The sequence below is a fragment of the Taurulus bubalis genome (assembly GCF_910589615.1).
Source record: "Taurulus bubalis genome assembly, chromosome: 1".
NCBI classification, from domain to species: Eukaryota; Metazoa; Chordata; class Actinopteri; order Perciformes; family Cottidae; genus Taurulus; species Taurulus bubalis.
In genome coordinates, this window is record NC_136589.1 from 37184226 (window position 1) to 37199034 (window position 14809).

General features: G+C 40.7%; 1 protein-coding gene across 1 annotated transcript; it reads left to right on the forward strand.

Moving 5' to 3' along the window:
• Positions 1–11728: 11728 nt before the first annotated feature.
• Positions 11729–13358, forward strand: LOC306734194 (neurogenic differentiation factor 6-B-like; the record flags this gene model as incomplete). Its single annotated transcript, XM_079215529.1, is given in 4 exon segments — positions 11729–11890; positions 11892–11966; position 11970; positions 12346–13358. Coding segments are annotated over 4 exon segments (1251 nt in total).
• Between the last annotated feature and the right edge of the window lie 1451 nt (positions 13359–14809).

Genomic DNA, 14809 nt, shown 5'->3' on the forward strand with positions numbered 1-14809 from the left:
CCACAACACTAATATATATGTACACTAATTAATAATTGCTCTAATGTGGACAAAACTATGCGATTCTACTTATAATTTAGAGATTGTAACAGTGGTTGAGGTAAATGTAACAATTGATCTGGCAGCAATGATACAATCTCCGAAGCTAGCTAGCAACACCTATATTACCATTGATTGTTCATGTTCAATTCAAGCCAATAAACAAGAGATAAATAAATCTAGCTTATTTCTGATTGGAGGAATTGAATGTGCCCGTTGTTACTATCCAAGACATTGTGAACAGTACAACAATCATCGGTTGAAGTTAGCGTTATTTCACCTCGCCATACATGTTGCATCACTGGTTTAATGCACCACCCACTGACTGTTAATCTCTGTCATAGTTGTCACTTTCAGCCTAATTCAACACCCAATGTTCGAAAACTCTAAGGACCTCAGTGTGACAGAGAGGCTTAGTGAACTGGTTGTACTGTTTACAGAGAGGCTCAGTGAACTGCTTATCTTTTGCTTTGAGAATAATGAGAAGTTGAACTTGGAGCAGATTCCCACAAAGTCACTTAGACTGGTGAGTAGACAACAAACTTACTCTGAATGTAACTTCCTCCAGCGGACAAGGTCAATGATGCTTGGCCACCTAGGGTTGTGCTTGTGTGCATGTGTGAGTACACGTTTTGCCGCAACTTTTTTTGTGGGGGAGGGGGTGATGTATTTTTTCAGCTTTGTTGAGTTCATATTGTTTGACTATACATCTGTTGTCTGCCTTGATGTTTTATTATGCTGTTGAATCTATATGAAGTGAATATTTAATGTATATAGCTTAATAATGCTTGTTGCACCTGCCGCGGTGACTATAGTATATATAATGAATTAGCAGTTGTGTGCTGCAGAGTGATGTCGACAGGAAGGGAACACATCAGTAGTCTCACAGTCAATAATCCACTAGATGTCTCTGTTAGACTTCAAATCACAGTGAAGCTCACCCAGTCCCTCAGACTCCGAAGGCCCGCAGCACTAACAATGATCAACGGACTTGATGTATACCGTGTCACACTCCCAAGATAGTCAGTATATAGCTCTTTATCCACCATGTAGGCAGCTCCACAAACATTATACACAGAACGCATATTTATCACAAGCAGCATGCATATTCATGGGCAGGTTGATGGAGCTTGTGGAGGGATGTGTATGAGTTCTCAGCACAGCGCTGAGTGCCGGAGCAGAAGGCGAATGTTAATTCAATTATACGGCAGCTGTTCCTTGGTGCCCATGGCCACTGTGTTTGCACTAGAACAGAAATCTTGTATTAGGTCCCTCGCCATAAAAGACCATTGCCAGGCATGAAAATGGGGACTGCCTGTAACCAAAAGCCATCAACCGTATTTTAAAGAGCATTTAATGCGTATTTTTGGCACGATTGAGGGATATGGCGAAGCTGCAAAGAAAGATTTGTGTTTTTTTGTGTTTTGTTTTTTTGTTTTGGCTCGCTGTTGATTTACGGAGCTTTTGTTTTTGGTCATTATTCTTTTAAATAGTCAATCTGCTTGGAAGTAAAATGTGCAAATTTTCTTTTTTTTCTGGTACAAACTCCAGTCGAGTGTGGTCGGATGAACACAAGCGTGCGTCCTGTTGTTGTTATTCCATTATAATACATTAAACATCATTTACAGATATATAAACTATCTTTCTTTCTTCATGTGTGTATGTGTTTCTTCTTGTGGATTCATGTTCATGACTTTGTATGTCAACACGGCCTAAAAAGCTCCCATACATGCAAATGCAGTTTGTTGATGCATTTATGTGAGTGTCGGTATTTGTGCTCCACCCCACCTCCTGTCCCGGGCTCGGGCTGAGCTCCAGTATGACATGGTGGAGAAAGAGCAGGAGGAAGAGGAGGAGGGAGGGGTGTGAAGGCATCCGCCAGCCTGTTCCTTCATTACCCGGCTCCCTGAGACTCGCTCTGTGTGATTTAATCACATGGCCACTGGCGGATACTGTTGCTCTGATGTACCTGGACCTGCTAATAAGTTTGCTTTTCCTTCATCAAAAGGAAAACAGTCACACCTGTCGGGAGGATGTGCTCAACTGCACATTACGTATTAAAATATATGTACGCATGCAAATGAGGAGGCACCTAAAGATTGTTTTTATTGGTGTATATTGGTTATTATCCTCCTATGCACACTCAGACAGATGGGGGGATGCGAGTTGAAAAAGTAGGTGTGCAACTAAAGCTTAGGCTACTTTCATTACTGATTGATTAATCCTTACTCGATTAGTCAACACGTTTGTCCTATAAAATGTTAATAGTGAGAAAAAAAGAAGAAGAAAAAAGAGTTCAAACTGAATATATTCATTTCACAGGCATAAAAGACAAATAAAAGCAGCAATGCCTCACATGTGTTGATGCTAGAAAATATTTGGCAATTTTGCCTGAGAAATTAATGAATAAAAAAAAAGCTGCCAAATATAAATCGCAAATATATACTGTAAATAAAATCTGATGCTGTCACAGCAAGGCTACAGTACGACTGCCTTTTGGGAATCCATCCCCCTAACCTAACAAGAACGGACAGCATGTTCTTGCCACTTAACTGCACGCGGCCACATCACGCAGCATGTAAAGTAGACATTGCATATCAAGCTGTTTAATAAAAATTAAACCCCGTCTATCCACTGGAAAGAGCACAGAGCTCTATTTAGAGTGACTGATCGAGAGCCCAGAATCAAAGGGCCCTGTGGCACGAGCTGCTGGTGTGTCTGGGAAGTGGCCCAACTCTTAAAGAGCCAAGCTTCCCTCATCTTGACTGGGGGCAGACCCCCAAATAGGAAGAAGCTATTTCTGCTGGCAGCCAAGTGGTTCCTCTCTGGAAGCCTGACAGGTGAGGAGCCGTAGCATGCCAACTGTAACGCCCCCTCAGGTGGGCACAAGGGGCAGGGCAGACCCTCATCAGGGCTCCAGCATTGTGACACAGAGCAGATGATGCAAGTTGCAGAGGGCATTGAGCTCCCTGATGTCTGGAAACAAAGATCTGCTGTCAAAGTGGGAATCGCTTTCCACAGCAGTGATGCATGATAGACAATAAAAACAGAAATTCTTCATCTGCAAAATTGGGATGAGTTCATGTAGAACAAAAAAAGCATTACATCATTAGCTTTCACTTGTGCAAACTAGATTCTAGTAGTGTACTGCAGTATAGTTGTATGAGTTACTTGTATTCTTCTTAAGTATTTATGTTATATTATACCTCAACTCTATTCAATACTTTACTTGAAAGCCACAAAAGACTTTCTTCAATGTTTTCCACATTTGCAGAAGCAGACTTTAATGTGTAAAATTGCTGCAGTTCCCCTTTAAGCAGAAGTGTCAAGGCAAATACATTTAGCTGATAAAACCTCTGTGCTTTTACTTCAGTAAGATTTTAAATGTACAGGACTTTAACTTGTAATGGAGTATGTTTGTATTACTGTTTGCCAAACCAGAGGATCTGAATACACTTCACCATAATGACAAGAAATCAATAGAAAAACAACATTCAAATGAAGTCTTACAAATATTTGGATGACCTAATTTATCATTGATAATATTTGTATTACTGCATTTTGAGCTGCCCTTTATCATGCAACACTTTCCCTTCAAACTCAAACCAATTTAACACTGCAAACCCCGTGTTGCTCCTTCTTGCTAAAACTGCTTAAACACAAATGGCGTGGTGTCATGTTGAGATATTTCTAGCAACATTACAATGGAGTTTAATAGAGTGGAGAAGTAGGTGGAGTTATTCTGAACAGCCAGAGGTGAATTTACTCGTTATAAATTATGACTTCTTCATCTTTCATTTCCGTGCAGGGCTGTTTTCAGTCTGAATGACAGCTTTGCATGTTTTAGAGTTGCTGATTTGCTAGTTCTCCCCCTGCTTCCAGTATATGCTTAGCTAAGCTAAGCTAAAATATGCTAAGCTAAACACCTTCGGGCTCCAGCTCCAAACATTAGAGTGGTATCCATCTTCTTGTCTAAGTCGCAGAACAAAGGTAAATAAGCATATTTGTCAAAATGTTTAACTATTCCTCTTTAATCAGAATACAGACTTACCAAAGAATTAGGATCAGTTAGAATAATGTTTCTAATTGACTCCTCCAGCGTTGTCCTTGGACTGAATGAAGAACTGAAGGTAAATTATTGGCACCCCATCGAAAAAGAGTCTGAAGCGATGACAGGAATAAGAACTGAGGAGGCTTTGGATTCACCGTTAAGTAAATGATGAAAAGTGTTAGGTTTTGATGTGTTTAAGGGTTCAAATGTAGGTCAGACTGAAACTGAAAGAACCCATTTGCTCCTAAATCAGCATTGCCAGGTGTACAACAATTAATTTTGCCCTGTGTATGAAGTACAATCAATAATGCCCAAATGTGTCATAATACGATAATTGTACCATTTTGCAGTTGGTTTCAACAAATTCTCACTCCCAACGTGTCGACTACAGACTCAGGGTCAGTGGCACTAAGATTCAAACTATGACGCTCTTTGGGATCCTTCTAGCTAGTGGTTATTTTAAATAAACTTCCATCTTCAAAGGAATGGCTGCTGATGTTAATTTGACTGACTGACAACCTTCGTGACTATCCAGTGACTAACGAGTCACGTGACTAGCGATTCACATGAGTCACGTGATTAACAACCCTAACGAGTCACGTGACAATGGAAGTCCAGTGTTTGTTTGACCCACGCCGTCCCATTCCTCCAGCCTATGTGGACTATCTCGCTCTTTACGTCTGGTGCTCCGACCATCTAATAATGCTGTGGGTGGGTTTACATTGGAGTTAAGCACAGTGCGTCGGTATCAGATGTCGAGTGTATCAATATGACGAGTTCGGAGCGAGACCAGGATTGAAACCCCCTTCCATGTAGCATAACTACGTCAGTGAAAAAAGTGCAATGCAATTGCAGGTGTGCGAATGTTGTTTGAAAAAGTGTTTTGTAAAATTACGCATTTAAACCTATTTGTTCTCGCGGTTATGACTCGAGTCGCGAACGATCATTTTCCTAATTTTCCTGTGAACACAGCATTAGACACAACATGTAGGACTCAACTTCTTCTTCCCTTTAAAATATGACGTTGTAGACATGTATATTACAAGTTTAACATTACAGCAACGCACAACATGTTAATTGGTAAGTCTTAGAGGGGCCGCTAGATGAGCCGATCTAACTGCTCCCTACTGTCTTCATATTAAGCTAGCTAACTGGCGTTAGCTTCATATTTATTAAAGAGCTATGAGAGTGGTATTGAGGCACTTCTATATTTCATAGCCTATAAAAGGGAAAGAGCATTCACAACAATGTTATATATATTTAATTGTTTCACTTTATCCCTGCACCATGTAACACAACAATCAGCAAAAAATGTACGAAATAAAATAAATTTGCACACTAAAAACTTTCTTTCTGTGCACCACTTTGTGTTTTTTCTGCTTTCAAGTGGTTTTAATCGCTGAGTTGACGGGGTGTTGAGGACAGTTAATGGGGGAAGAGGGAGAAAGACATATTAACACATGGAGTGTCGATTAGGTGAGAAAACGACATTTACGAACCCGTCAATCTTCTTGGCTTCAAGCTTGAAAAAAAAAAGCAGAGCTGCTATAAAAAAAAAAGCATAAAAGTTGGCAAGTCAGTGGAATCACATCCATTACCAAAACCCTTTTAAAACTTAATTTCATACTAATGAGTATCTGCAACAATGTCCCTCATGTCAGAGATTATGAATAACGTGTTTATGTTTATTCACATGATGACAGTTGCTGTAGGTCAGACACCACCTCCTCTGAGCTTATCATACAGTATATACAGTACTTATATGAAACTAAAGATGTGACTTTTACTTAAATATGATGTCTGACACATTTTATTTATCTCATCACTTTCTGGGTATGGAAGTGTCGCTACCACAACAGATTGTAACAGCCACTTTGAACGTGTGTGAACAGATTGAGCTTTGAAAAAGAAACGGGAGCCTCCAGCAACATTTCACGTCTGCGTCCCATCTCTGTCTAAAAACGGGACTAACATCTTTACATTATACATCTTCAAAAACATATCCATTATTCATGTCCCCATATTTTAATACTATTAGCACTTCTATGCCACCCACCTAAATACCTGTGTGTGTTTCTTATCAAAGGAGCAGTGACAATCAGAGTAACTTTGTTTGGGTGCAAAGAAAAGCGTTGAGATTCAGAAAGTATTGCGGACCATCACACAAAGATGTAATGAGCTCTGTGAGGTCATTATATTAGCGTACGCTATGAAATATTGGATCCAAAAACAAATGGGCGCAGGAGAAAGCTTGCTTTTACCTTCACACTGGAGTGTTTGTGTGGTTTGTATAGACAACAAAGGCAAACACACACAGAAACACACAGTGCGCCCACCTGTGTGGGTGGGAGGTGTGGCCACTCAGCAGCTGAGTGGGGCAGCATATGGAGTTTCTAATTGGGTAGAACAGCACAGCTGGAGGACACCAGTCCAGGACCTGGCCTCTGGTAATCAGTCCCACAATCCTCAGCCCTCCTCTGCACAGCCACCCTGCTGGTGGGTGGTTGTGGGTTGTTGAATGTATGAAACCAAGATGAAGCTTGTCCACCAAGAGTGTTCATCAACTTGTTTTCCATTTTTTTAACTATGGTCGGATTTAAATTGTGACTCTGGCCCCGGGCGCTTCACTAGGGGCTGCTCACTGCTCCTTAACATACTAAGAGTGGATCAAAAGCAGAGAATACATTATGTAAAAGTATGTACTATGACAAATAAAGTTTATATGTTTCTAAATTGTTGACAGCCTGGACATACAATTCCAATTCTTGATGACATTTAGGTCTTGTTTATTTTGAGTTTGAATGCACTAATTGCAAGTTGCTTTGGACAAAATCATCTGCCAAATGACTGTGATGTAATGCCGACTTGATTTCCCTTTCTTCGTAATTATACTGACTGATTCAGACCAAACATTGTCACTATTTGTACTACTCATTGATTTTCTCTAAACACGCCTTAAAAATGTCTTCCTCCCAAACTCTGATTTCTTGCTCATTGTGGAGCGATCTCATGTTGGGGTAAAGTCAAGTTTCCCTCATATAACAGATATACTCTGAGCTAATAGTGTTGTACACATGTAAGGTTCCCTGACTTACTTGTGAAACGACGTAGTACTTGAAATGATCAAACTTCATTAAAGTCCAATTAAGTCACATGTTTGTGATTCAAACAAAGCCCCTTTAGTAAATGGTTTAGTTTTTTATTAATGTAGATGTTTTTTGACAATTCAAATGCCCGTATGTGCATTTTGATTGGATATTGTTTATGCTTTTTTATGCAGTGTGTTTTTAATCATTTTGTAGACTGTTAAAACAAGTATGTCTGCTTGAAACTACATTATATATCCTACTAGTTTGCAACATAAAATATGTTCAGAGGGAATATTGTGCTACAACTCTGTCTTCTAAAAATGGTATGTGCAACAGCAGATACGTTTTCTATAAACATAATGGAGAAATATTGTTAATAATGAATACTTCTCTGCTTCTCCTGTGTCATACATAAATCACTTTATTCGCTCAAAAAATGTACAATTACATCTGTATCCACAATGCAATTGGGTAAACATTTTTGTACCTTAGTTGATCAACAAAAGGAAATGTTTTTACCAACTCATCTGCCAAATTTCAAAATGTTCCTATTGACCATATCGACAAAACATTCACTGACATTGCATTTGATTTGTTTTACAATATTTTCCAATATCTGCCTGTAGCAACTAACAGTCAGGGGGTGACATTGCCTCTAAATTGTCTTGGTCTCGGCTGTAGACAGACTGATCAAGTTGTTTTTGGCTACTGATTCGGGATCAGTTGTACAAAACTCTACCAACACAATGCATGAGAGAAGAAAAAACTCCACCTCTTCCTTAATGGATTTGTCGAAACTTGTAATGGTTCTCAAACCTAAATTCTATGCAATGATTCATTTGAAATTATAAGATGGATCAATGTTGTTTATAGATATTATTTCTGTAGATCATACCTCACTATATTTACATTGCAAAGAGCCTATTGCCTATTATGGTGTCGAATAGGCCTCCATTTGCTCTGGACTCAGTCTTGAGTCGGACTCGACTGAACCTTGTCTTCGACTTGTCTTGGACTCAATTATATTGGTCTTGACTAAGGCCCTGACAACAACAACGTACACACTGGAACATAATAAGGCAGCAGTCATGTTCTGTTAACAAAGAATTGCAGTATACAAACAATATGAAGGAGAGAGGGCTGGTATCATTGTCTGCCTGTTTTTTTTGTCTTCCTTTTCAGATCCCTCTTGAAAAAAGACTAGATACGCTCGAGGTGATTTTGGGGCATTCTATAACAAACAAAGACAATAAAACATCAGGTCGACATCAGATTTATAGTGAATCTGAAATGACTGCACAGCAGCAACCGAGGTATTCATCTTGTTTATTAGCTATCAACAAGTAATTGACGCACTTGTATTTAAGCACTTCCTTATTTAGCTATAGTAATTTGTACATGCACCTCAATGCCAAATAAATAGTGAGAGTTGTTAGATCGTTGAGCAACTGAAAATTAACAATAAAAGGCTCATTACCGAGTCAGTGTCGGGATTAAAAAAATACATGCTTTGCCTTTGGGGCTCATTTTCGAGCGTTCTTCTGCCTCACAGGGTTTCGCTAAAGAAATTATCTATAAATAACAATGCAGGCAATTAGATTTTGGTCGGATTTACGTTGTATCCTCACACCATTACATCCTCAACCACTTCACCGGCTCGCACTCATCTTCCAGGCACAAACTCCCTTTAACTGCTGACATCAATTGAAAAACGCTTGCGACTCAGCGTGCGATCAGTAGCGCCTTCATTTGCAGCTCTACACCACACACCGTGTCTATAAAAGCTGATAATGTGATAATTAAAAGAGCTGACAGGCAAGAACTGTCAACGAGACACACTGATTTACCAACCACTGCTATTTGCTTTACCTCTCAAATTACAATGCTTCCAACCTTGAAGTATGACACGTACATCATCAATTGAAATAATTAACTAGGTTAAGATTGTTGTGAGAAAAAAAAGAAGAAAAAAAGTTAAAGAGTCTCAGTGGACGACATTCTTTTAATGAAAACCGTCCTAAAAATATCACAGGATCAGATTCAGACCTGAAACAAGGATTTCTACTAGACAAAAGATCAGTGCCATGTCTCTCTCTTTCCCTCTCAACCACACCATGATTTATTACCTGAAAAGACAAGAGAACTAATTAGTGGAGTAATTAATTAATATGAATTTGCATATTTGCATTTGCAATTAGTGCAGTCAACTGATTAGTCTGAGATGGGGAGTTTGACTCATCAGATGCTGGTGTGTGTGTGTGTGTGTGTGTGTGTGTGTGTGTGTGTGTGTGTGTGTGTGTGTCTGTGTGTCTGTGTGTGTGTCTGTGTGTCTGTGTGTGTGCGCGCTGGACCAAAACGATCAGCAGACCAGCTGAGGCATTTTGGGGGGAAGGCTGTTATAAAGGGAATGTTTTTTAGGTTTTGTTAAGGGTGTGCTCGTGTACAGTAGATGTCTGTCCACATGCACGCTCACACACACACACACACACACACACACACACACACACACGCTTGCCTGTATATCTGTGTGAACACATGTTTGGTGCTATGTCTCACACACATTAGGGTTAAGTGAATGCACAGTCACCAGTGTGTGTACATGCTTTTGTCATCACACCGTCTTTCGTGCTCTGAACTCACACCGCTGCGACCCTCTGCTGCCGGGCTCGTACTGCTGGTCGCTGTCTTATAATGTCCAGTGCACGGAGACTGATAAGTCGCTCTAATTGATTCTCCTTGCAACAAGGTCATTCACAGACATACACTTGTGTGTGCGCTTGTATGTGTGTTTGTGTGTTACACATAACTGAGGAGTGCATATACCCATATCGAGTGCCAGCTGTGCCCCAGTGTGGATTTGGCAGTGTGCCACTGGGCCTTTTCCACGGGGTGTACTTAATGTGTACGGTCCTGAGGTACCAACACCGGTACGCCCCTCTGGTATCACACCATCCTCCGTGTGAGGAGCCTGCTGGAATTTTTATGTGGAGAGTTGCAGCGATTAGTTGATCAGACGATCGATCAGAAATTGAATATCAACAATTTTTATCATGATTTTGTCAAGCAAAATTTTTACATTTTATATGAATAATATAATGTTTACAGCAAATCTAAAATAAAGATTTACCGATTGAATATCTTTAGGTTTTTGACTGTCGGTGGTACAAAACAAAACACTTGATGATGATGAACAAGGACAAGCATTTTTCATAATTTTTTAAAATGTTTTAGATCAAACCATTAATTGAGAAAATGCTCTGCAGATGAATATATAATTAAAAATACATTTGATGTACTACCACAGCAAAAGTGTGTCCTCTAAATAAAATAACAAAAATATGTTTGTTTGTTTCTGCCTCCAGAACATGTTTTCTGATCTGAAGCATTTGTCGCCACAACATCATCAGTTGTCTGTGCTTTACAAAGCAGTTACACAATATCCCATCTTTATGATGTGACAATAGGTTTAAGGTTTGGTTAGGTTTCGGCAAGAAAACAACTAATGGAAGTAAAGGTTAGATAAACACTAAGACAGCTGCAGGGATTTGTCATTTAAACTTATGCAAATGCTGTTTATGGACATTTGCTGAAATGAGGATAATATGGTCTAATATGTAGAAAAGCATTGAAGTGTAGACCCCTCCCTTTGCCACACACTGGGCTGATGATGACAAACTACGGGCAATGCTGCTGTGAAAAAACAAATGCAATCATTTTGTTTGCAAATAAAAGTCATCAGTGGACCGAGAAATATGCAGATTGTTATCCCACGTATACAATATGGACTTTACTTGTGTGCAGGTCAGTTAAACCCCAGAGAGGTCTAACTTCCTGTTTGACCTCTCATGAATAAACTGTTACATATTTGGGATTTGGGACTCGTCGGTGCTGCATATAAAGTACAACAAGTCCATCCTTGTTTTATAGATGTGGTTGGAGACCCCACAGAAGGAACTTGTCCTTCTGTCCCTAAGATCCCAAACAGAACCATTTACAGTATGTCTATATCGTTTTAAATTTGTTTTGTCACATCATGTAATAATGTAATGTAATTTAATGAATTTGATGCAATTTAATGATCTTCTTTCAAGGTACAGGCCATGTCTTTGTACAAAACCTTTGCAGGATTTTACATGTTTTACATTACTAGATTTGTCTATCTATCTATCTATCTATCTATCTATCTATCTATCTATCTATCTATCTATCTATCTATCTATCTATCTATCTATCTATCTATCTATCTATCTATCTATCTATCTATCTATCTATCTATCTATCTATCTATCTATCACCTGTTGAGGTGACTGCAACATCGCACAACCCTCGTTTTTTTTTTTTTTCCATACAAAAATACATGAATTCATCTTTCTTACACAGGGAAATGCAGATATTAGTTGTTATCCCTCTCCGGTTTGTGTTTTTGACGGTAAACGCGGGCCTCCCGGTGCCCATTACCGGAGCTGCCAGATGATCGGTACGGAATGGAGGTCCCGTGGGACACTGAGCACGTGGTCTCGGCTGCCACAAGACGTCAGCGGCAGATGGCATGGGTACCCGCTGTTGGCATGAGTGTCATTCCTCAAAGAGAGAGGGAAGGGGAAGAGAGGGAGAGAGAGGGAGAGAGAGAGAGAGTGAGAGAGAAGAGGAACAGCACAACACAGCAAGTCAGAGGAAGGAGAGCGAGCGGGTTTCAGCTTTTTCCTTTAATTAGTGGTTTCCAACAGAAGAAGCTGCATCACAGATTCAGAGGAGATATCTGGGAACATGCAAGGTGCACGCTGACCTGAGGTTAGTAGATTATTTTCTTTATTATTAGGCTATATTACTTATTAATGTGTTGACTTTAAGAGTTTATGTTGATTAATTGAAATGTGTTTTGTGCGACGCTTTGGCGAAAAAACAAATAGGCTTTTATCCGATATCATCACCAAATAGCACGATTAGGCTTAAAGTAGGGTGGCTTTTTCATACCTGAGTCCAAACACAATGAAGTTGAGTGTCTTTGAAAAGGTAGCAAGCTGTGACATTGGCCTTGCTTGCCAATTTGCCCCTCTTCCTCTTGGGAGGACCCATTCACAAGGTAATTAACTGACAACCTTCAAAAGACGTCGCTGTATAGTTCTCTGCCTTCATAGTTTATGTGTTTGGCTTTTGATTTGACAGGAAATATGTTGACACTGCCATTCGAGGAACCTCATCTGATGTGTGAGCCGCGGTTTGGTGCCAATTATCCCCGCGAAGGCGCACCCGAGAGTCTGGAGAAGGAGCAGCACCACGCGGCGGACAGCTCCAACTCAGACATGAGGGACGCCGAGGACGACATCTCCGACAGGGAGGAGGAGGACGAAAGGGAGGGCGACCAGGATGACGACATGCTTCCTAAAAAGCGGGGCCCGCGAAAAAAGAGGTCCGGGAAGCCGGAGTCGGACAGGTCCAAAGTGCGACGCCATGAAGCGAACACCCGAGAGCGCAGCCGGATGCACGGCTTGAACGACGCGTTGGAGAGCCTGCGCAAAGTTGTGCCGTGCTACTCAAAAACTCAAAAGCTGTCCAAGATCGAGACCCTCAGACTGGCAAAAAATTACATCTGGGCTCTGTCAGAGACTCTGAGCGCGGGGAAGAGACCGGACCTCCTCGCCTTCGTCCAGACTTTGTGCAAAGGATTATCTCAGCCCACCACCAACTTGGTGGCCGGTTGTTTGCAGCTGAACGCGAGGAATTTCCTCACAGACCACAACGGGGAGGTCATGTTCTCTGGCAGGTCGCCCTACGACGCCATGTACCCGTACCCCGGCTCAGACGTGAACACGCCCCCCGGCCACAGCGCCAGCACCTTGGACAGCGGCGCCAAGCCGTTCAGACACTACAGCTACAACGGCGCGTACGAGCCCTACTACGAGAACCCGTCCCCAGAGGGCGGGAGCCCGCATTTCGACGGCCAGCTGAGTCCCCCGATGAACTTTAACGGGATTTTCTCCATGAAACACGAGGACCCGCCAGACTACGGCAAAGGCAGCCACTATGGCATGCGCTACTGCAGTGCGCCAGGGCGCGCGGCTCTTGCGCACAACTCCATGTACCGAGTCTCCCCAGAGGGCCGTTTCCCTTACGATCTGCACGTCCGCAGCCAGTCCTTCCAAGCACAAGGGGAAGTTAATGGCTCTTTCCACAATTAATCAATCAGCTGGACAAAGTTCAAGTTTAAGATGCGATGCAATCCCCCCCCCCCCCCCCCCCCGCAGATGTCGAGAGTGGAACGAAATGGACTCCAGACACGCTGATGATGCACTGCAAAGAATGCCCATTTTTTGTGTTGAATGTTCAGTCTGGATTTTATTTGAAACATGTTTAAAGTCTACAAATTAGATATCATGATTTCACTTCAGTCAAAAAAAGAAGAAGAATACATGAACGCCCTTGTTTTGTGAAACAAATGTAGTGATTTCAATCAGGATCATTTAAAGAAAACTGAGATTAAATGGTTCACTATACTTGTTTCTAGTGGAAAACCACATATGAAGAGTATTTAAATATGCAGGTTTTGAGCAAATTGTTTACAGTTGCAGTGTATTTGTTTGCTGCAGATGTCGGTCATGACTTGCGTTATTTAAAAGTGAAACAGTGAATAATACATTTGATTTGTCTGCTTATTTAGTCAGGATCACAGTAGTCAGTGAAGTGATTTTCGTGAGGAAATAAAATCAGCTACCGGGGGTAGAATAATCTAAAGACGTTTCGTCTCATCAGGGAAGTTTGCTGAGACATGATTGGAGTCCAGATATTCAGTCTGTTAGCAATAAAGGTCAATTGAGCTATGCAAGGCAGCCAAATGCAATCTTTGCTTATAAAAATGAAATATGTCTATTTCCACTCACAAGGTGTTTCTCATAATCTAATATCTAATTAAAATAATCACAATTACACAAAATTAATTATTTTAAAGAAGCCAGTTTGGAGACGTGCACGAGTTTAGGAGACCTGATGATGATGATGATGTCATCTCGACTGGTCCTATAAATACAGAAAGTTGTGGGAGAAAAAAAAATACTAAACGCATTTGTATTTGGAGTAAATAGTGTGGTAACGAGGTGAATGTAAATTATTGTATTTATTTATTTAAGCTTATTTATTACAAGTCCGTCAATTTGAATGTCGATAATATATTATTAAATGATGTAAAATTCAAAAAATGTTACCGTTTTATGTGAATTTCCATACATTTAAAATTGGTTTGTTGCATTGTTGTGTATTTCACTGCCGCTGGAAGGGAAATCACTTTGTGTGAGGTGAACAATCCGAACAACATGCCTTAAAAAAAGAGACGATGACCATCAATATGCAACGGAATGACAGTTTTGGATAGTTTGATGTGAACTTTTTACACTTTCTCGTTCCTGCTGAAGAGCACTTCATGTATTTCTGCACAATGTTGGTGACTGTACTCATAAATGCTGTTGATTTTGTAACTTTACCCGAATGATGAATGATTTTTGGATGGTATTCTTTGTAGTTTTTTTTCTCTCTCTCTCTCTCTCTCTCTCTCTCTTTCTCTCTCTCTCTCACACACACACACACACACACACACACACACACACACACACACACACACACACACACACACACACAC